The sequence below is a fragment of the Sinocyclocheilus grahami genome, unplaced genomic scaffold (genome assembly GCF_001515645.1).
Source record: "Sinocyclocheilus grahami isolate Dianchi unplaced genomic scaffold, SAMN03320097.WGS_v1.1 scaffold324.1, whole genome shotgun sequence".
NCBI classification, from domain to species: Eukaryota; Metazoa; Chordata; class Actinopteri; order Cypriniformes; family Cyprinidae; genus Sinocyclocheilus; species Sinocyclocheilus grahami.
This window is the reverse complement of record NW_015505503.1, coordinates 739,818-760,277: the sequence shown is the minus strand read 5'-3', so window position 1 is coordinate 760,277 and position 20,460 is coordinate 739,818. Positions and strand designations below refer to the sequence as shown.

General features: G+C 37.3%; 1 protein-coding gene across 4 annotated transcripts in view; it reads left to right on the top strand.

Annotated features, from left to right (window-relative positions):
* The window catches only part of smurf2 (SMAD specific E3 ubiquitin protein ligase 2), a 64,071-nt gene that overhangs the window by 37,428 nt on the left and 6,183 nt on the right, over positions 1 to 20,460 (top strand). For 3 of the 4 annotated variants that reach the window (XM_016294819.1, XM_016294821.1, XM_016294822.1), the window contains 13 exons: positions 784 to 868; positions 1,055 to 1,138; positions 3,471 to 3,673; positions 5,125 to 5,209; positions 6,582 to 6,740; positions 6,877 to 6,921; positions 11,544 to 11,745; positions 15,945 to 16,048; positions 16,507 to 16,621; positions 16,704 to 16,882; positions 18,488 to 18,625; positions 19,364 to 19,484; positions 19,673 to 19,874. In XM_016294819.1, coding sequence (XP_016150305.1) covers positions 784 to 868; positions 1,055 to 1,138; positions 3,471 to 3,673; positions 5,125 to 5,209; positions 6,582 to 6,740; positions 6,877 to 6,921; positions 11,544 to 11,745; positions 15,945 to 16,048; positions 16,507 to 16,621; positions 16,704 to 16,882; positions 18,488 to 18,625; positions 19,364 to 19,484; positions 19,673 to 19,874 — 1,722 coding nt within the window. The remainder of the gene's footprint in view (positions 1 to 783; positions 869 to 1,054; positions 1,139 to 3,470; positions 3,674 to 5,124; positions 5,210 to 6,581; positions 6,741 to 6,876; positions 6,922 to 11,543; positions 11,746 to 15,944; positions 16,049 to 16,506; positions 16,622 to 16,703; positions 16,883 to 18,487; positions 18,626 to 19,363; positions 19,485 to 19,672; positions 19,875 to 20,460) is intronic. The other variant, XM_016294820.1, reaches the window with a different exon arrangement.

Below are 20,460 nucleotides of genomic sequence, written 5' to 3'. Positions count from 1 at the left end.
TATTTGTGCTGTTGCTTGTAATTAGATTGTTTGTTCTTATTTTCTTTATTTTTATTTGACAATATAGTCCTTTTTCCCTAAACATAGCACATATCGAAGCGTACTGAAACCGTGATACGAACCGAACCATGAGTAACTTGAACAGTTACACCCCTAATTTGTGTATTAAAAATGTTTATATAAAATGTACACAATTGGCTATATTGGAGTCTGCCAGTATTAATTCTTTTTAAATTGATCTTTTAAAAAAATGCATGTTCTATATTTGTATCTGCCAGTATTATTTATTTAATTGTTTTTTTTTATTTAAAATTGATAATTCATTAAAAATGCTGCATCTGTATTGTATCCCAACAATATGGATTGAGTTTTTAAATTGATTTCTTTTTAAATGCATGATCTATATCTGTATCTGCCAATAAGTGTTTTTTGATTCAATTTTTAAACAAAATTTGAATTGATAAATTCTAAAACCGTCTTAATTGGTGTCTGACAATATTACGTTTTTTTTTTGTTTGTTTTATTGATAATTTTTCATGTTCCTTGATTTATATCAATATCTAATAATATTACACTTTTTGGTGTCTGACAAAATTTTTGATACATTTCAAAAACACACACATGCATACATACATACACCCCAAAATGGCAAAATATCTATGCAATGCATGTCACTCATCTTGACTTGATTTCTGTCACATAGTCTCTGTCGCTCCATGACACTAAAACCTTGCACAGATGGGACCCCTCTAACTGCCTGATTTTTTGTGTTTGTGTCAACAGTTAGTCTTCAGTCCAGGGACAGGATAGGCTCCGGAGGGCCAGTGGTGGACTGCAGTCGTCTGTTTGACAACGACCTGCCTGATGGGTACAAGAAATAACTCTTTAAAAGCAACTCTAAATGAGTGCTTAAAAATACAACAGTGTTTAATCTTTAGCAGATACTGAACGGTAGCACCCAACGTTCTTATCCAGCCCCTGTGTTTGTTCCTGCGCCATGTGCGTGTGTCTGTTTGTTCGTCTGTATGAATGTCTCTTTGTGTTCTTTCTGCAGCTGGGAGGAGAGGAGAACTGCATCTGGCCGGATCCAGTATCTGAATCATATCACACGCAGCACCCAATGGGAGAGACCTACTAGGTGGGATCAGGTTTCCTTTGTTGTAGTCCAGTTCACTTTTTATTTTATTTTATTTCTATTTTTATTATATATATGTTTTTAATTTTACTTTTATTTTATAAAAAATATATATATATTTAAATTTTACTTATTCAATTCCGTTTTATTTTTATTTTATTTTAATTTATTATAATTTAATTTATTTTTGTTTTACTTTTTTTGTTATTTGCATTATTGTATTTTTTCTTTTTTTAGTTTGGTTAGATATCCAAATGGTTTGCAGACTTGTAGGACAACGGCATTTTGGCTTGCCTAAATTACTGTCCAGGTCATTGAGTTTAAAGTGGTTTTGCTGAATAGGATGGTGATTTTTGTGTACGAGTACCCATGTACCGCACAACAGGAAAATGTGTGTGGGCCACATCTGTCGTCTTTGCAATCTCAGACACTGTCCCATATTTATCCAGAACACAGCTGAAAGATACAAAGCCATGTCAGGAAGCATCCCCACTTCATGAATTTTTAAGGAAACACTAAACCATAAAGACCAAGAAATATTCCAGGCAACATTCCTAGACGAAGATCTAGAAAAAATGTTGGTCTGGACTGCGTTTCCCAAACGTTTTGGTCTCTACGATCTGCTTATGCTTACGATGCATTTGGGAAAACTCAGCCCAGGACAGCGTCTACAACACTAATGAATAAACCTCAAATAATAGAAGGCGTTTGAAAACATTTTTTTCATTCAGTGTATTTAGGGTGCATAACATGCTAGCAATAAAATTAGCCGCCAGTTTATTCCAAATACTGAGCCAAAAGTGCCCATAGTTTAAGAAACACCAATATACTCTTTTGTTTCTACTCTACAGTCTCTATTTTTCTAGTCTTTCCTCAAGACGTTACCATATACCTTTGGGGATTTAGTTCAATTCAGCCATAAGCACGTTAGTGAGGTTGTGTGTCGACACTGGCCGACTAGTCCTAGTGTGCAAAGGAAGCTATTAAATACATAATTTTCATACCAACGTTGTTTCCAAAGGCCGTTTTGATGTGTTGAAACCGTGTGGAACAGAGGGAATATTGAAAGCGAGTACAGGCTGTGTTTATGCGCTACATGATTCAGCACTCTGTCCTCGTTCGGTGAGCTCGTGTTGCCAGACGCTTCACGGCTGAGCTGCTGTTACACTTAGATGTTTTCACTTCACAATAACAGCACTTACGGTCAACCTGGGCAGCTGAAGCCGGACAGAAATTCACTCCCTTGTTTGGAGAGGTTGCAGGTTTGTGACTTTGTCACGTTGAAAGTCACTCAGCTCCTCACGGCTCTGCTTTCCAGTGTTTGTCTACGGAGACTGCAGGGCGCTGACACGTTTACATTATTCATTTAGTATCCAAAGCACCTGTACATTTTGTACTTCTGAGATTTGAACCTCACACCAAAAGATCACACTATTGTGTGCTTAGGTTTCCACAGCTAATACCTGTGTGTGCTGTTTTAATATCAATCTGTAACCCAGCAGAGCAACCAAATTGTTACATGGTCCTTCTGAAACAACAGCATAAACCAGCCTAAGATGGTTTGCTGGTTTTAGTCTGGTCTGTTGGCAGGTTTTAGAGAGATATTGGGATGTTTTTCAGCTAGTCAAACTAGGTTCAAACCAGCTTATTTGATTTTAAAACTATGTTCTAAATGTTTTTTGTATTTTTTGTTAGAGATGCAAATGGTTTGCAGACTGAAATAAAGTCTTGTAGGATCAAGGCATTTTGGCTTGCCTAAATTACTGTCCATGTCTTTGGGTTTGACGTGGTTTTGTCGGATAGGACAGACTAGCCTATGCTGGTCTTAGTCAGATATGTTTGTTTGTTTTGACACAATTTTTTATGTTTTTTTTAGTTGGTTGCGCTAATCACCAACTTAGCCAGTCTTGGAGACCATTTTAAACCAGTTAAGACCAGCAAACCAACCTAGACTGGTCTATTTTTTTATTTTAATTTAAATTTTGTGCCAGCAAAGTCCAAACCATTTAGAAATGGCCATGGAAATAGACTTGATTCCAATTTGTAATTTCAGAAAAAAACTCAATCTGAAAACTAGAAGGTGTTTTCAAGAACTAAGATTTATTTCTTTTAAAAATGCACCGTAATCTTCAGTTCGTTTGACTTTCACATGTACATTTACATTTACTTACACATTTCGCACACACTTTTATTCAAGGGACACACAACTTTTTTGCATACGAAACTTTGCTTGGGAAATCCAACCCATGACCCTAATGTTGCTAGCTCCAAACATTTGAACTATTTTAATGTAGTCTGTTGTCCCTCATGTTCTCATTTCCTCTTTCACACACAGGCCTGCATCCGAGTACTCGAGCCCCGGCCGGCCACTCAGCTGCCTGGTGGATGAGAACACGCCCATCATGACGCCCAACGGGGCAGCAGTCGTACCTGCAGATGACCCCCGGGTGCAGGAGCGGAGGGTTCGCTCTCAAAGACACAGAAACTACATGAGCAGAACTCACCTACACACACCGCCCGACCTGCCTGAGGGATACGGTTCGTTCAAACACACACACACACACACACACATGCATCAGTTCCATTAATACTGGCCAGCTTGCAAAGGTAAAAAATACATCCTGCAACATCACACACACGCACTTGCGCTGGAAATTTGTGCTGCAGCTAGAGTAATTAAAACGTCTCTTGAGCTGTAGAAAAGGAACTCGTCTGAAATCTTTCCGACGTGCCGTCAGCGCCAGCTGCAGGGTCAGACAGGTGACCTGGAAATCCCGCTGTGTCTGTGTGCATGTGTGTGAGTCTGAGGAGAGATTCAGAGGGCAGAGGTTATAGAAACAGGTTAAACAGAGCTCTGTGTGCTCTCCTCTGCTCAAGTAGCTGAATGTGGGTCTGTAGACATGGGATGCAGGTCAAGTACTTGTGGGCTGGGTGATATATCAATATACGTCATAATTAAATTCACTATCTGTAATAAACTTTCAAGTATTTTCCAGCTATTTAGCCTACATCTTGACGATCTGGTTCGTGAGTGGCTACAGTTTCGTCTGCTTTACATACTCAAGTACATGTGATGGCCTTAGTGTTTTCATCATCTGCAGTTTCATGAATTTCATCTCCAGAGCTGCTCTGAGAGTTCACAAACATTTCACCAATTTATTTGGTAAAACAATCTGAAAATACACACAAAACTCAAAGGTCTTCAGGACAAACCACCAGATTAAAAGCTTGGTTTAACTTGAAGTAAATGACAAAAGTGTATTAATGTTATATAGTAGAATGTACTTTTTAATGTAATAATAATAAATGAAATGTTTTATTAAATTGCATTATTAATAATTATTCTATTAATATTTTGTATTAAGGAAAATCATGCGACCAAGATATTTTTAATTTAGACCAACGTTTTAATTTATACAGTATATAATGATGTAAATAAATGATATAGTTCTGTAAATAAAAATGCATTATAATAATGCAAATAAATTATTTGTTATATTTTAAAAGATTAATTAAATTGTTAACATGCTATGAATTCCTTTCATTAGACTACATAAAATTTAGCCATTATTGATCATATTTAGCCATTATTTTCTCTTAATGTTGATTAATTTATTTTTTTTAATTTACCTTTATTTAACCAGGAAATTAAAAACTCTTGAGATTTAAAATCTCATTTACAAGAGGGTCCTGGCCAAGATAGGCAGCACATTTAGTTACACGTAAAACAAAATACATTCGTTTACATACACAGAAACATACACAAATCACTCAAAACATTTACAAATTTGTGTGATGTGGTCATAGTTTACAGTGACGGATCAGATAGGTATGCGGTGAATCAAACTGAAAGTAAAAGAATGAAGAAAGTATTACTTCTGTGCACACACAAACACACACAAGCTTATAAACAAAGATTGCATTCAAGCCTCTTGTCATTTTTTTCACATTGTGAATGACCGAGGGTGCCCCCTGGTGTTTGTTCACAGAGCAAAGGACCACGCAGCAGGGTCAGGTGTACTTCCTGCACACGCAAACGGGTGTCAGCACATGGCACGACCCCAGAGTGCCCAGGTACCTACTTTACCTTTGTGTATTTTGCATGTTTATTACTTAACTTTATTATTTCACTTCTATTTTACACTGGATTTGTTTGGAAACTTGTGCCTTGTCCTAACCAAATGCGATGCATGAAGTAATTTTTTGTGATAAAATCAAAACATTAATGTGGAATATATAGCTATGGTTTTTTGACCAATGAGATATTACTATGTGCAACAACAACAAAAAAAGTCTGGAAGCTCAATGCTGTTAACTGGTTTGGACAAAAGCTGAGAAGACATGAACTTGGAGAAACTTGGAAATATGCGGGGACCATTTAGCCACTTTTTGTGTAGGGAAAGCTGCTTGTCATTTATCTGAGAGCAGAACATGATTGAAAAAATGAGGGGGGGCTACGGGTTATTTTTCTAGTCTGTTGAGAGTTGACATTGAGCATTTTTTGCAGTGCTGCACATTTTTTGGTCTTAGTTTGATGAGGTTTGGCAGAAACCTGAAAGCAACATTCCTAGAGTTTTTGTCTCGTTTTTTTTTTTTTTACTTTGTCATTTTGATCTTTGTTTTGTCTGTTTTCTCTCTTTGTTCTTGTTGTTTTTGTAAACTATATTTTAGTGCTATTTTATGAATACGAGGCATTTTCATTTCCACCAATATCATTTCCACTATCATGATTATCGTGATATAAATCATTTTCACAAAGAATATATGTTAATCGAATGTTTTTCAAATATTAATACATTTACCCCCGGTTTCACAGACAAGGCTTAAGCCTAGTCCCAGACTAAAGTGTAAGTCTGAGCTGTTTTAACTGAAAGAAACTTGCACTGACTGATCTTAAAATATATCAGCGCCTCTGTTTTGTCTCAAAATGCACACCAGTAATGTTTTTTTCTAAGGCACGTTAATAAAAATTACTTGAATGTCCTAATTAAACTATTGCCTAGTCCTGGCTTAGTCTAAGCCCTCTCTGTGAAACCAGGCTTTAATGTGTCCTACATGTATAGGAAAAAAGCAATAAATCATTTTAATTAAATAATAAAATAAATCATCCAGCTAAAGAAGTAGAAATATATTCCAGATGTTATGTGCATTTATGCACATTATGCGTTCCAAATGGCTCTATGCCAGTGTCTTCAAAAAATTGCAATTAATAATAATAATATTATAACAATAAAATACAATTAATACAATCAATGCAATTAATATTATAGTTACAGAATCATAATAATTTATAATCTCAACAAGGATAAAACTTCTGCTCTGTGTGCAAGAGGTCATATACAGCTAAAAAAAATCATAATATGATTATTTAAATTTTATGTTTACAATAATCATAATACATATCACCATATTACTAAAATGAAACTGTAACAATTCCTCTCTGCAGGGATCTCAGTAATGTGAATTGTGAGGAGTTGGGCCCATTGCCTCCAGGCTGGGAGATAAGAAACACAGCCACCGGACGAGTGTACTTTGTGGACCACAACAACCGAACCACACAATTCACAGACCCGCGTCTCTCCGCTAACCTGCACCTCGTCCTAAAGTGAGTCAGTCTCAACATCATCACAAAGAACCAGTCGCCATTTAACCTAGAAAATAGAGACAAGTAATGGCCCTGAAATGTGCATTGTGGTATTGCTGAAGTCTCATCTCGTCGTGTTTCACGTTTATTCCAACAGTCCCAGTCCAAATGGCTCCCGTGGTCCCGTTGAGGCTCAGAGCAGGTAAGGAATCAATCGGAGAAAATGGATCGTAAAAGCATCATCACTGGCACCGCACGTGAAAAATAATTTCCCTACTGAGAAAATGCACGTGAACTCGAGTCGGAAAGCTATAATACAAATCCAACACATCTTTGTAGTAACGAGTGTCCATGTTGTTTTCACATTCCGACTTAAAAGCACAACTCCGGAAATGAGAGCATCCGAGGAGCGTGTGAATGCAGTAATTACACTTGCTCTGATGGCAGCAGGTAGCCTTCTGTTAACTAAGCTAAACATGCTTAAATTAAAATGCCTAAAGCTAAACCTCCCTTGTATTCACATTTCTAAACCTGTTGTCCAACAAAAGAGATAATTATAACCTTTTTACTCCACAACACCAGTCAAATGCTTCTTTTTGTGATCTGATGAGGCTTCTCGTCACAGAATGAGGCAGAAAATGTGTTCTATATGCTACTTTAAAAAGAATACATCACTTAGCAATAAATTAGGGTGATCATACGTCCTCTTTTCCCCGGACATGTCCTCTTTTTGGACCTACAAAAATGCGTCCGGCCGGGATTTCTTAATTGCCCAAAATGTCCGGGTTTCGACTGTTTTTTTAATCCCACTCCCGCTGAATCTCTGACCATTGCCACCTGCTCCCGCAACATGTGTTTCGCTCCTGCGATTTTCGTGTCCACTCCTTTAAACATTCTAATATTGTGTATAATTTTGGCGCATCAGGGAGCCCCGCTCTCAGGATGCGGTGTATTTAAATATTTTTGAATGAGCGTTTGCGCCGTTTACTTTCACTTTCGATTTCGCGATCACACGCACTCTGTGTAAAGGGAGCACATCTTACAAGATCAGATATTTGTGCACATGAGCTCACAATCTGTTGAGCAGCAAATACTCCAGCATGGTCTTGTCAGTCATGTCTCCTTATTCTCGACCTGTGATCAGTCAAAGCTGACTCGGGTAGCTCTTGTTGGATGCAGGGTTGCCCAGTCCGCGTTTTTTTTTCCACAGAATTGGGCTACTTTAAAACTGTTGCCATGGGTTGATTTTCCCAAGTGGGTTAAAGGTTTGAAATATTGCATAAATTACATTTGACTGAAATGCTTGTATTTTTTTTTTACATTTTGCATTCTACCTATGATAAAACTTAACTGTTCCCTCCTGGTGGAATGACCTGCCCAGCTCAATCCAAGCAGCTGAGTCCTTAATATTTTCAAGAAATGGCTGAAAACACATCTCTTTCATCTTCATTTGACCCTCTAACTCTAGCACTCTCTATTCTAATGCTACTTCTAATTTTATCTGCTTGTTTTTTTTAATTAAAAAACTTGACCCTCTAACATTTGCACTCACTATTCTATTTCTGTTCTAATGGCCAATCCATCATTTTTTGGGGAATATTATTTTTTTTTATTTTTTTTTAATAAGCATCGTTCAGGCACCGGAACCATTTTAAAAGTATCGATTTGGCACCGGTATCGAGAAAAAAAACAAAAAACATACCCAACCCTAATAATAACATGGCATAATCTCTTTCTGTATTATTTGTCGATTAAATAATGTAAGCAATGAAGCCAATTTTCTTTTATTTAATGGTTAACGTTTTTCAAATATTAATATTATATTTTAAAAATACTTTAAATAAAATATTTGAGAAACTTTTATCCACCAAAGTTGTTGTTGTTGTAATATTGGCTATTTTGACCTTTTTACCAGGTTAAATTGAGTAACCCTAAGAATACTACATAATATGTGTGACTTAGACATGCATGATATTTGTAAAAGGAGGAGGAAGAAAGAAAGACACAATTACAAAAAATAATGTAAACATGCCTTTTTTCGTAGGTAGAAACAGTCTTCAGTACAATGGAGCTGATCTTAAAATGACAAATAATGATCTGTAATGCAGATAATAGAGCAACAAAAGTGTGAATTTTACCACAGTGTAGCTTGGAATAATTATACACTAGACAGAATCACAGTATGTTCATAACCTAGATTTTGATTTTATATCGCATCGCCATGTTTTCCACAAAGAGATGCCAGACCTCAGTCTGAGCAGATCATTTGCATTGAGATGTCATCCGTCAAGCAAACTTAACTGTCAAAGTGAGTCAGTCTAAACATTCCTGGCGCTGCAGTAGTTTCAGTTTTGGAAAAGGTATCAGACAGATTATGTGGATATGTCAAACCATCTGCCTTATATCAGCGCAGAAGATCTCACCTCTCTGTCATCAGGCAAAAATCCTCTGATGTGTGCTTTCCTCTCAACCTTGATGGGTTTATGATCTCACCATCAGTCGGTAATTTTAAGTGCGTGATGAGAGCTTTGAGTGGGTGGGTGATGGTCATGCATGCGTGTGCATGCTTGAGTTGCTGTTGTCTTTTGATGGATCCACCCTCTTGATCCACATCCAGCATTTCAAGGGTCACTAGTGGGTTACAGTCAAAAAAGTGATCCAAAAATGTGCTAGCTAAGCGTTTCGGTAAATGATGTGATGCTTGTTTTTTGTTTGAATCTGTTAAGTTATTCAAAAATATATTAAATATGCATTCTTACAGATATTAGCTGAAAACCTTTACATTAAAAAATTTAATTAATTTTGATATTTTTTGTGGTCCTTAAAGTAAAAAAAAATCTGATTATAAGAAATATAATGACGGAATGATTGTAATTATTACTAAAGATTGTAAAAAAATGTGTCTTGCACTGAGGAGAGGCTTCCGTCGGGCCACTCTGCCATAAAGCCCCGACTGGTGGAGGGCTGCAGTGGTGGTTGACTTTCTACAACTTTCTCCCATCTCCCGACTGCATCTCTGGAGCTCAGCCATCTTTCAGTGGCTTTCAGTGGAGCTCAGTGATCTTTGGGTTCTTCTTTACCTCTCTCACCAAGGCTCTTCTCCCCCGATAGCTCAGTTTGGCCAGACGGCCAGCTCTAGGAAGGGTTCTGGTCATCCCAAACGTCTTCCATTTAAGGATTATGGAGGCCACTGTGCTCTTAGGAACCTTAAGTGCAGCAGAAATTTTTTAGTAACCTTGGCCAGATCTGTGCCTTGCCACAATTCTGTCTCTGAGCTCTTCAGGCAGTTCTTTTGACCATGATTTTCATTTGCTCTGACATGCACTGTGAGCTGTAAGGTCTTATATAGACAGGTGTGTGGCTTTCCTAATCAAGTCCAATCAGTATAATCAAACACAGCTGGACTCAAATGAAGGTGGAGAACCATCTCAAGGATGATCAGAAGAAATGGACAGCACCTGAGTTAAATATATGAGTGTCACAGCAAAGGGTCTGAATACTTAGGACCATGTGATATTTCAGTTTTTCTTTTTTAATAAATCTGCAAAAATGTCAACAATTCTGTGTTTTTCTGTCAATATGGGGTGCTGTGTGTACATTGAGGAAAAAAAACTAACGTAAATGATTTTAGCAAATGGCTGCAATATAACAGAGTGAAAAATTTAAGGGGGTCTGAATACTTTCCGTACCCACTGTATATTTAAAGGCTGGAATTATTGTAAATGTATATATTTGGCACAGGTAATTTGGCATAATCTTTATTATTATTTATTTTAAAATAATATCAGCTTGTTGAAGCTACTTTGATTTGGTGGCTAAAAGATGATAAAATAATAAAAATATTTTATTTGTTAATAAAAGATTATTTATAAAATAATTGAAAAACCTTTATCTACCAAATAAAAGTCAGCATCACCTGAAGGTAGCCATGTGTTAGTAAGTTATTGTTTTAAAACAAATATATTAGATGTTTTGCCCTTTTTACCATGTCAAATGAAGTCGCTTTATATTTCTAAGAGTTTGTTTTGAACTAGATTTCCTCCTTGTCTTCTCGGATATCCATATTTTTCATACCCATGAATCAAAGTTAGGATAATGCACTTTTTACAAAGCAGCAGTAAGAACCCATCTAGACTGTCTGTGTTTACATTGATTCAGATTCAAACCAGATCTTAGACCAGTTATTAAGTCCTTTAAATACAGCATGAAGCAGGAAAAGTGCAGGCAAGGAGAAGTGAGTTTCTGCGTGTCGAGGAAAACGAACAGGAGCAAGGGAATATTTGAGGAACATGGGTCATGTGCAGACAGAGAACGAGTGTGAGGAGCCGTGTCACATGGAGAAATGAGAGTCTGAGAGTGGCAGTGAAGTGAAGAGTGTGTTTTGATATTAAAGAATGGGCCTCACTCCATCTTTATTTGTCTAGCACTGAATTTGTTATGCTCAAGCTGCAGCATTTGTTTGCAGATGCCACATCGTTTGACATTCTGTAATTGAATGCAGTGACATTTAAACATTTGAAGTGTCGATAATTGTTCTAAAATGTCCAGTGTTTTGGGCTGATTGTGTATTCAGCATTATATATCAGTTCAGGACCATGTTGGAGCTAGTGTCATTTCATGTATTTGGAAGCTCTTTTTTTTTTTTTTTTTTTTGTCCGGTGCTGGCGTGACATACCTGTGAGTTGGCACTGAAAGGGCGATGCTGCTCTGGCATCAGGAGAGGTGAAGAAGGGGTCAGGCTTCAGCGTTTGTGCATGCATGTTGACAGAACATTTCATCTCATTTTATTACCCCCGTCTCTCTTTTCCCCTCGCTCTTTCTCAGCAGTCGTCCCCAACAGCTGAAGGAGCAGGCTCAGTCTGTCGTGTCTCCCGGAAATCTCCCCGAGGACCCTGAATGTCTCACGGTGCCCAAGTACAAGCGAGATCTGGTGCAGAAACTGAAAATCCTGAGACAGGAGCTGTCCCAGCAGCAACCGCAGGCAGGACACTGCCGTATCGAGGTCTCGCGTGAGGAGATCTTTGAGGTGAGACCCTGGATTATTTTACCTTAAAGCAGTGATTCTCAATGTTTTTTGGACCAGCGCCCCCCCACCCATTATCCAGGTCCCTCAGCGCCCCCCATCAAATAAAACGTAGTCTAAAGGCCCGTTCACACCAAGGACGATAACTATAAAGATATAGTTCTAAAAATTGTTCTCAATATTAAAGAATAGCAGAGTCCACACCACAACTATAACGATAAAGACAAAGAGAAACGATATCGTTGGAATCACTTTCAAAACGATTTTTCTCCATCTGATGAACGATAAAAAATCGACAGCCAATCAGAATCCATCCTGCTGTAACGAGCTCAAGAATTTAAAGCGGCAGGCGCGCGTGCCCTTAGAATAAACAGACAATATCGTTCACTGGTGTGGACGCTAATATCGTTATCTTTATAGTTATCGTTCTTGGTGTGAACGGGGCTTAATTGTCTTCACTGAATATTAAAGTTGATTATTATTTTGTTTATAATGAGGACTGTTGTTATATTTACAGTACCATTTAAATGTATGGAGTCGTAACGATTTTTAAGAAATTACTTTAATTCAAGGATCCATTACATTGATCAAAAAGACAGTGAAGTACAGAGTTTTTAAGCATGTTGGTGATTTTCATTGCGACATCTTTGGTGATGTTGAGATCTGATATACCCTGTCGCCCCAAATTTAAAGAGACTTGATAAAATTCCTGTTTAGAATATATCCACAGGGGCATTTTTACAGAAGAGATTTTAGTTTGTGAGAGAAATGATACGCCATCTAGTCTAGAAGCGGTAGTATTGGTGTAAACTAGCAGCTAACACTAACACTACTACACCGGGCGCAAACGATGCGTTGAGAAACACTACTTTAAAGGAAGATACAGCCATAAATAATCAGGAAATTCATCAGGAAATAAATTTGAAATATTTATTTATTTAAAGAAAATAAGTACTTTTATTCAGCAAGGATGCATTAAATTGAAGACATTTGTTATGTTACAAAAGATTAGTAAATTTGTAAAAAATTAGTTTGTGAGAGAAATGATACGCCATCTAGTCTAGAAGCGGTAGTATTGGTGTAAACTAGCAGCTAACACTAACACTACTACACCGGGCGCAAACGATGCGTTGATAAACACTACTTTAAAGGAAGATACAGCCATAAATAATCAGGAAATTCATCAGGAAATAAATTTGAAATATTTATTTATTTAAAGAAAATAAGTACTTTTATTCAGCAAGGATGCATTAAATTGAAGACATTTGTTATGTTACAAAAGATTAGTAAATTTGTAAAAAAAATATATATATTTCAAATAAATGCTGTTCTTTTAACGTTTCTATTCATCAAGTACTCCTGAAACAAATTGTATGTGACACTGAAGACTGGAGTAATGGCTGCCGAAAAACAACCCATATATTCAAATGGAAAACAGTTGTTTTAAATTCGAATAATATTTCACAATATTACTGTTTTTACTTTATTTTTTTTATCAAATTAATGCAGCCTTGGGTGGCCATTTTACCATTTCACAAGACACTTTTCAAGAATTTTTTTTTTTTTTTTTTTAAATCTTACTGACATAACTTTTGAACATTGTAGATATTGATGTATTTAGGAGGTTTCTTTTGTCAATCAGAGAAAACACCATATCAACCAAGTAGGCGATATGGTGATATGGATACATTAACCAAGTAGGAACACTAGGAATAATATTGAATGCGCCAATGTAACAAAAAGCATAGTAATAAATAACAATATTTACCTGCAAATATATTACTAAGACATTTTAATATATTAAAAATATCATAGAGACTTCCTTGACCATTGTGGTGGTGATGCAAACGAATCATTAAATCAGAGCTTTGAATCAATTCATTGAAACGGTTTGATTCAGAAAAATGAATCTAACTTACCAACTCTACAGCCGTTTTACCTAATGATACCTCAAATCAGAGATGCCACTAAAATTTCATTTTCAGTATTTTAGTCTATTCTTGTCTTTTCCTGTAAAAAAAACATCGTTTAAAATATATTTACTCAATAAATGAAATGACCGTATTTTTCATAGAGTAATCTAAGGAAAGAAAGTATCTTTTACCTAATGAATTAAGTTTATTTTTTATTTCCTTTTATCAAATAAAGAGTGAAAAAGGCATTAACCTCTCTAAATTTCATTAGATTCATCACGTCACTTTGTTTCTGAAGTAAATTTATAATGTTTAGATATTTTTAATGTAAAACGAGACTAAAATACTAAATGGTTTTAGCAGTCTTAACGCTCGTATAATCTCGAGTCATCATTTATGTGGCACAAGGGTCAATCCCACCTAATGCTCTTTTTTACCATCCCATTCCCGTTTCTTCTCAACGTAATATTTATTTTCTCTCTACTGCATGTCTATCCAATAAAGAGTCAAATGGCCAAAATAAATAAAACTCGCATTGCTTCATTTCGTTGGGCTGTTTTTATGGTCTTGTTTTTTTGCATACCCCTGCAACCTCTCAACCAATCACAAAACAGCAGAATCCACATTGACGTTGACTCAGTTGTCAGCTCTGAGAAGTGCTGTCAGCATGGAGGCAGATGGGAACTCTGTTGTCGTTTGAGGGTGTTCGTTGCCCCTGTAACACCTGTCCGTCTGAACGAGCCTTTAATAGTGCTTAACAAGCCCAAAGGCCTGGTTAACCTTTACTGTAAAGGCTTTTGAGCTCTGCTGGATGTTAGCCACAAATCAGTTTACGTGTGGAAAAAGCCGTAATGCATCAAACATGATGTTAAACTTCATTAGCATGCTGAGTTCAGCTAATGTGTGTGACGTGTACTGCACACGTTTCTGAGCCCCATCTCGGGCCTGTTGGAAAAACGTTTATACCCCCCTCTCTCTTCGCTCAGCTTGAAGTGATTTTTGGTCATCTGTTTTAGGTGTTTATGGGTGTTGAGCTGGATGCGCAGACATTTCTGGACGCTACATTCCAACATGCTGCGCTCTCTCCCCACGGACGAGTCTGACCGTAAACATCGGGTTATATGAACCCTTCACACGAGTTTGGGTTCTTTTTAGTTTAGTGGCAAGGTTATAAGATGACAGATCAACTGTAATAAATTGACGCATCTCCAAGGGCTGGTTGCAGCATAAGTGGCTGCTAAGTTACAGCTTAAGTAATGCAGATTTGTGTGTTGCATTAATATACCAGGCTTATTACTGTTAACCAAAACCAAAACCATAAAAAAAAAACTTTTTGTGCCTCAAACACAAACTTTTTATTTCAGGTAGTTGCCAAGGAAACATTTTTTTATTTAGGTTAACTTGATGTACTAAAATAATTCAAACTGAAATCAAATTGAATAAAAAATATAGGCATAAAAAAAAATCTATAAAATTGTCACGAATTCGGTCCATGGACTTCCGTTTATTCACCACCAGAGGTCACCCTTTCCTTTACATTGACTCTCGCACAACACAAACTGTTGCATAGCACCCCGGACTACATATCCCATCATTCTTTGCACGATTTGCACACTGCACTGATTGCACTCATTGCACATTGCTGTTTCTAATCACCTCACTCACTATGTAACACCCACTCTGCCATTCTCTGCTGAGTATTGTTTAGCCTGTACCCCTTTCCGAGTCTCCGTGTTTTCCTTGTTTTGCCTTGCCTGTTTTTGCGGTTTCTGATCTTTGCCTGTTTTCTTGGATTTCTCCCTCTCATCTCGCCCCTGTGATTCTGTCTGCCGATCGGTGACCTACGCTAGCCCTAGGACTATTCTTGTGTTTTTGCCCGCCATATCCCCGTTTGCCATTGTTCGACCCTGCCTGTTATACCACGTCTCTTTAATAAAAGCTTGCAGATGGATCCACACGTCTCACGTCTTGTCAGCCCCGTTACAAAAATAAACTAATAAAAATGACAAGAACACAACAAAATTACTCAAACTTAAAAATGAAAACAAAAAATATACCCATAAAAACGCATATATACTTAAAGATGTTTATTTCACTTGACGGTTATATAAAGCTAAATAAGTCTGAAACTAGTTTGTCAAATCAGCTACTATGGCCTTAGTGTGAACTTTATTCTTAATTTAAATATGACCGTATATATGACTTGCATTCTTACAAACGTCTGTATAACGTATGACTTTTCTGTAACCTTTCTTACATTTTAACACCACATCTCCACTGTTTCTTTAGGAATCATATCGGCAGGTGATGAAGATGAGGCCGAAGGACCTGTGGAAGAGGTTGATGGTCAAGTTCAGAGGAGAGGAAGGTCTCGACTATGGTGGAGTCGCAAGGTATGAGTTTGACACTGAGACACAAAACTGAAAGCTTGATGCGGAGCATGAAATCAAAATTGGCCCCATTTTCTTTCTTAACACATTTGTTGTGAATGATACATCTGTGAACATTATTAAAAAGAAAAACATGTTTTTGTAATTTGGATGAAAAATTTACGTTTCAATAATATGTAACTATCCACTGATGCCACCATCTGTTATCATTTTCCACAATCCATTCAATTCCCAATGGATAAAATCAACCCCTGGAATACATTCTTGAATGATATCCTATTTCGCTAATAAATATATCACAACATGGAAGTAAAATGGGTTATGAATGCAGTTTCCTGCTGTCTTTTAACGCGTGTGTGTCCATCTAGTGGTAGAATTTAGAGTATAACAGTGTCAAAGTGGGCCATGATAGACTGAATGTCTGTGAATAATTTGTGCCATTACGTGTGTTTGTGTCATAGGGAGTGGTTATACTTGCTGTCGCACGAGATGTTAAATCCATACTATGGACTGTTCCAGTATTCACGAGATGACATCTACACGCTACAGATCAACCCGGACTCTGCCGTCAATCCGGTAAGTGGCTTCCTCATGAGCTTCCCATTTACTCATCCAAAAAAACACTCATCTTTTTTGTTTTATTTGTTTGTTTTTTTAGGAGCATTTGTCCTATTTCCACTTTGTGGGGAGGATTATGGGAATGGCTGTTTTCCACGGGCACTACATAGATGGAGGCTTCACTCTGCCCTTCTACAAGCAGTTGCTGGGGAAACCCATCACTCTGGATGACATGGAGTCAGTGGATCCAGATCTCCACAACAGCCTCGTCTGGATCCTGTCAGTGTGCTTTATACGTCCATCTATAGCGCTGTATAATATACACTCAAAAATGAACTGTAATACAATTATTACTCTGCCTCTGTATTTTCAGCAAAAGAGGATCTGGAATAATGCATGATAATGTCTATGCTGTATAATAAATATAAGTAAATATATTAGTGCTGTCAATCGAAAAACAACAACAACTAATTAATCGCACGTTTTTCTGAAATTAATTGCAATTAATCCCACCTAACATTAAAGTATTTAAATATACTTTTATATTGCAATAATTTCACATTCAATCTTCAAATTAATGTAGAAACAACATAGACAGTATATTTTTTAATATTTGTTTAGTGGCATCTTTTTTTTATGTCTGAAGTCCCGTATCACTGATACCAATACTACTGATGTCTCTAGGAAATAGTTTTTTTCCCTAATATTTAACCATCGACTATAGCCATTCAACATTACAGTATAATTGAGAGCTATCAATTTTAACACTTATTAGACTTTAGAAAAACATAACTTCAAGTGAACTTAAAACAATCTTCACATAAACCCATTATAATAAATGTCATATTTAGCTACCTCTGTGCCCTTACGCAATTAGGAAATATACAGAAATTGAATAAAGTTATCAAACACTAAATTCCAAATTAAATATTGATGAATCCTTAAAGCTACAAAAGTTATTGATTTTCTCTTTTTTTTATTTTGTTGTTTGATTAACAGACATCACAGCAGCTGGTTATTAGGTTATTTTGGCTGCTTTAAGAGCTGTGGCTGCTGAACATGACACGGATCTGACGTGCATATTTTCTCACAACTCTTTACCTTTTCTGAACCACTTCAGGTCTTAAATGCTCTACTAATGAGCTGACGAGTTGAATCGGGTGTGTTAGAGGAGGGAGACAGTGCTGGGCTGCTTTAATCGCCTTTTTTGGTAGCTTCGTGACTTAACTGATGACATAACTATGACATTGCATGCTCGCAGTTTCATTTGCACATTAATATGATATAGCGCTTTAATATAATGCAGCACGTGCTGCCATATTTGTGTGTGCAATTGAAGAGCATGTGTTACGAGCACAGTATAACAGCTATATTGGTTTTTACTGACATGACAACATCTCATCTGACCGCAGTTCACTGAAGCTCCGTCACTTGTACCTTTTCCGCGCTCGTTTGACTAGCGCCTGGCACTGAGGTGAAGTTGGAGTGCGCATATGAAAGTCTCCTGTTTGATGTGGTCATAAAGACGTTCTGCGTCTAAATAAGCACAATTCTTGTCTAGAAAATAAGAGACAGAAACAGCAGTTAGGTACTATGTGCTTAGTGTGTTCATGTTGAATTGCAAAACACATTTTCTGCTTTCAAGGTGGGATTAAAGTAGATTCAGAGAGTTTATGCTGCCTTAGATATATAAATAGTTGACCAAAAAATAGATCACCTTCGTTAGATCACTTAAATTATTCCTGCAATTAATGGAATCATGCAATCATTATTAAAATGAATTAACTTAATTAAAATTATATAATAAAATAGAATATATGTTAATATAATGCATGCATAATTAGTCTAATCATTATATATTTTTTCTTTTATGTCTGTGTTTAGAGAGAATGACATCACTGGGGTGTTGGACCACACGTTCTGCGTCGAACACAATGCATACGGAGAGATCATTCAGCATGAGCTCAAACCCAACGGCAAGAGCATCCCTGTCACCCAGGACACCAAGAAGGAGTATGTGAGGTGAGTGAGGACTTCAGCTGCTTTGACCGCTGAACACCTTCCTCCTCCCTGTCTAATGTGTGTCTGCAGATGTCATTAGGGCTGTTCAGACTGCAGCCAAACCTGATTTTTCTCAGATCAGATCTTTTAAGGCAGACTGTCCGCAGTCTGTTAATTGCAAGTGATCAAATCAGATTTGTGTGTCCAGACATGACCAACCTATCTGCATGCATTGCTTTGCTAATGATGTAGACGTACCCACGTATGTGACGAGGCTTTCAGAACTGATGCAGGAAAAGCGGAGGTGCATCATCTCGCTCTCCAAATAAGCAAAAAAATGGAGTAGACTAGCATATATTGCGATTGTTCTGTTTTGTAGTCAGGGCTGGTTTCAGCTTCGTTTGAATACAGTATGAATACTTTCGGCATTTCTGTCCCTGGTTTTGATGTTATCATTGTGTGTCATGTTAAGAGTGATGCAAAAGACTGTTTAAAATCTGATTTGAGCAGCCGGAGTGCCCAGACTGAGACGCATCTGTAAAAATCTGATTGGAATCAAGTTTCAAAAAACTTTCAAATGTGGTTTGAATCAGATTTGGGGGAAGAAGAAAAAAAATCTAATTTTAATGTTTTTTTTTTTTTTTTACTGTCCAGGCTTTCAAAACCCCATCTGGATAATATCTAGATATGCAAAACAATCTGATTTTTTTTCTGGCAGTCTGAGCATAGCCTAAGTGTCTTGTTCCTGCTTTTGTGCAGGCTGTATGTGAACTGGCGGTTCCTGAGGGGCATCGAGGCTCAGTTCCTGGCCCTGCAGAAAGGCTTTAATGAGGTCATCCCACAACACCTACTCAAGGCGTTTGATGAGAAAGAGTTGGAGGTAGGAAAACAAATACGTCCATTTGCTAAAATAAATCCACTTCAACCAGGCAATCGACTTGACTTCTTAGCTCATACTTCAGTCTTGATAAATGTGTAATGGAGCATATTTTTAGTTGCTATTTTCGGTCATAGCCATGAGCAGTATCAGAGCATGGTTAGGGATTCAAGTATGTCTCATACTTTCAGCTTATTGTGTGTGGACTCGGGAAGATCGACATCAATGACTGGAAGTCAAACACCCGTCTGAAGCACTGCACAGCTGACAGTAACATCGTGAAGTGGTTCTGGCGGGCCGTGGAGTCGTATGATGAGGAGAGGAGAGCCAGACTGCTGCAGTTTGTCACCGGCTCCTCCAGAGTCCCACTACAAGGATTCAAAGCCCTGCAAGGTACCTGATGTCCTTTAGCATGAGTTTCTCATTCAGGGTCTGGAAAGGAAGCTATACGTATAATCATCAGAGTTGGGTATAACGCATTACTGTATTCTTATTACCTTTCCTGATAACGCTGTAATATAATGCGTTACATTTTAAATGTATGTAAATTAATGTATGTCGCAATTCGTTGATTTTTTTGTTAAAGTCCTCAACTTAATTTTGCTCGCGTCGACTAACCGGCAAAATACCGGAAGTTGTGCATTTCACGGACGAGAATCCATAAAACACATTATTAGACTGTTTCCCAAGGCTGCATGATATATTAACCCCATTTAAAAATCATAATGAAGCATAATTGTGAATTCACAAACGCTACGATTTAATTAAATAATTATATGCGATGCAGTTCTAATACAGTATATGCGTTTTAATTATTTACATGCGTGTAGGTTATGTACATGCGTCACACAGCGGCTCCGTTCACAGTAGTTCCACAGGAACTGTTATCATTTACATGTGTGGAGCGTCTCAAACTCCATCTCTGCATGTTGTTGTGAGTTTGGGTTTATTATAACGTTCATCTGGGAACGCAACGTGC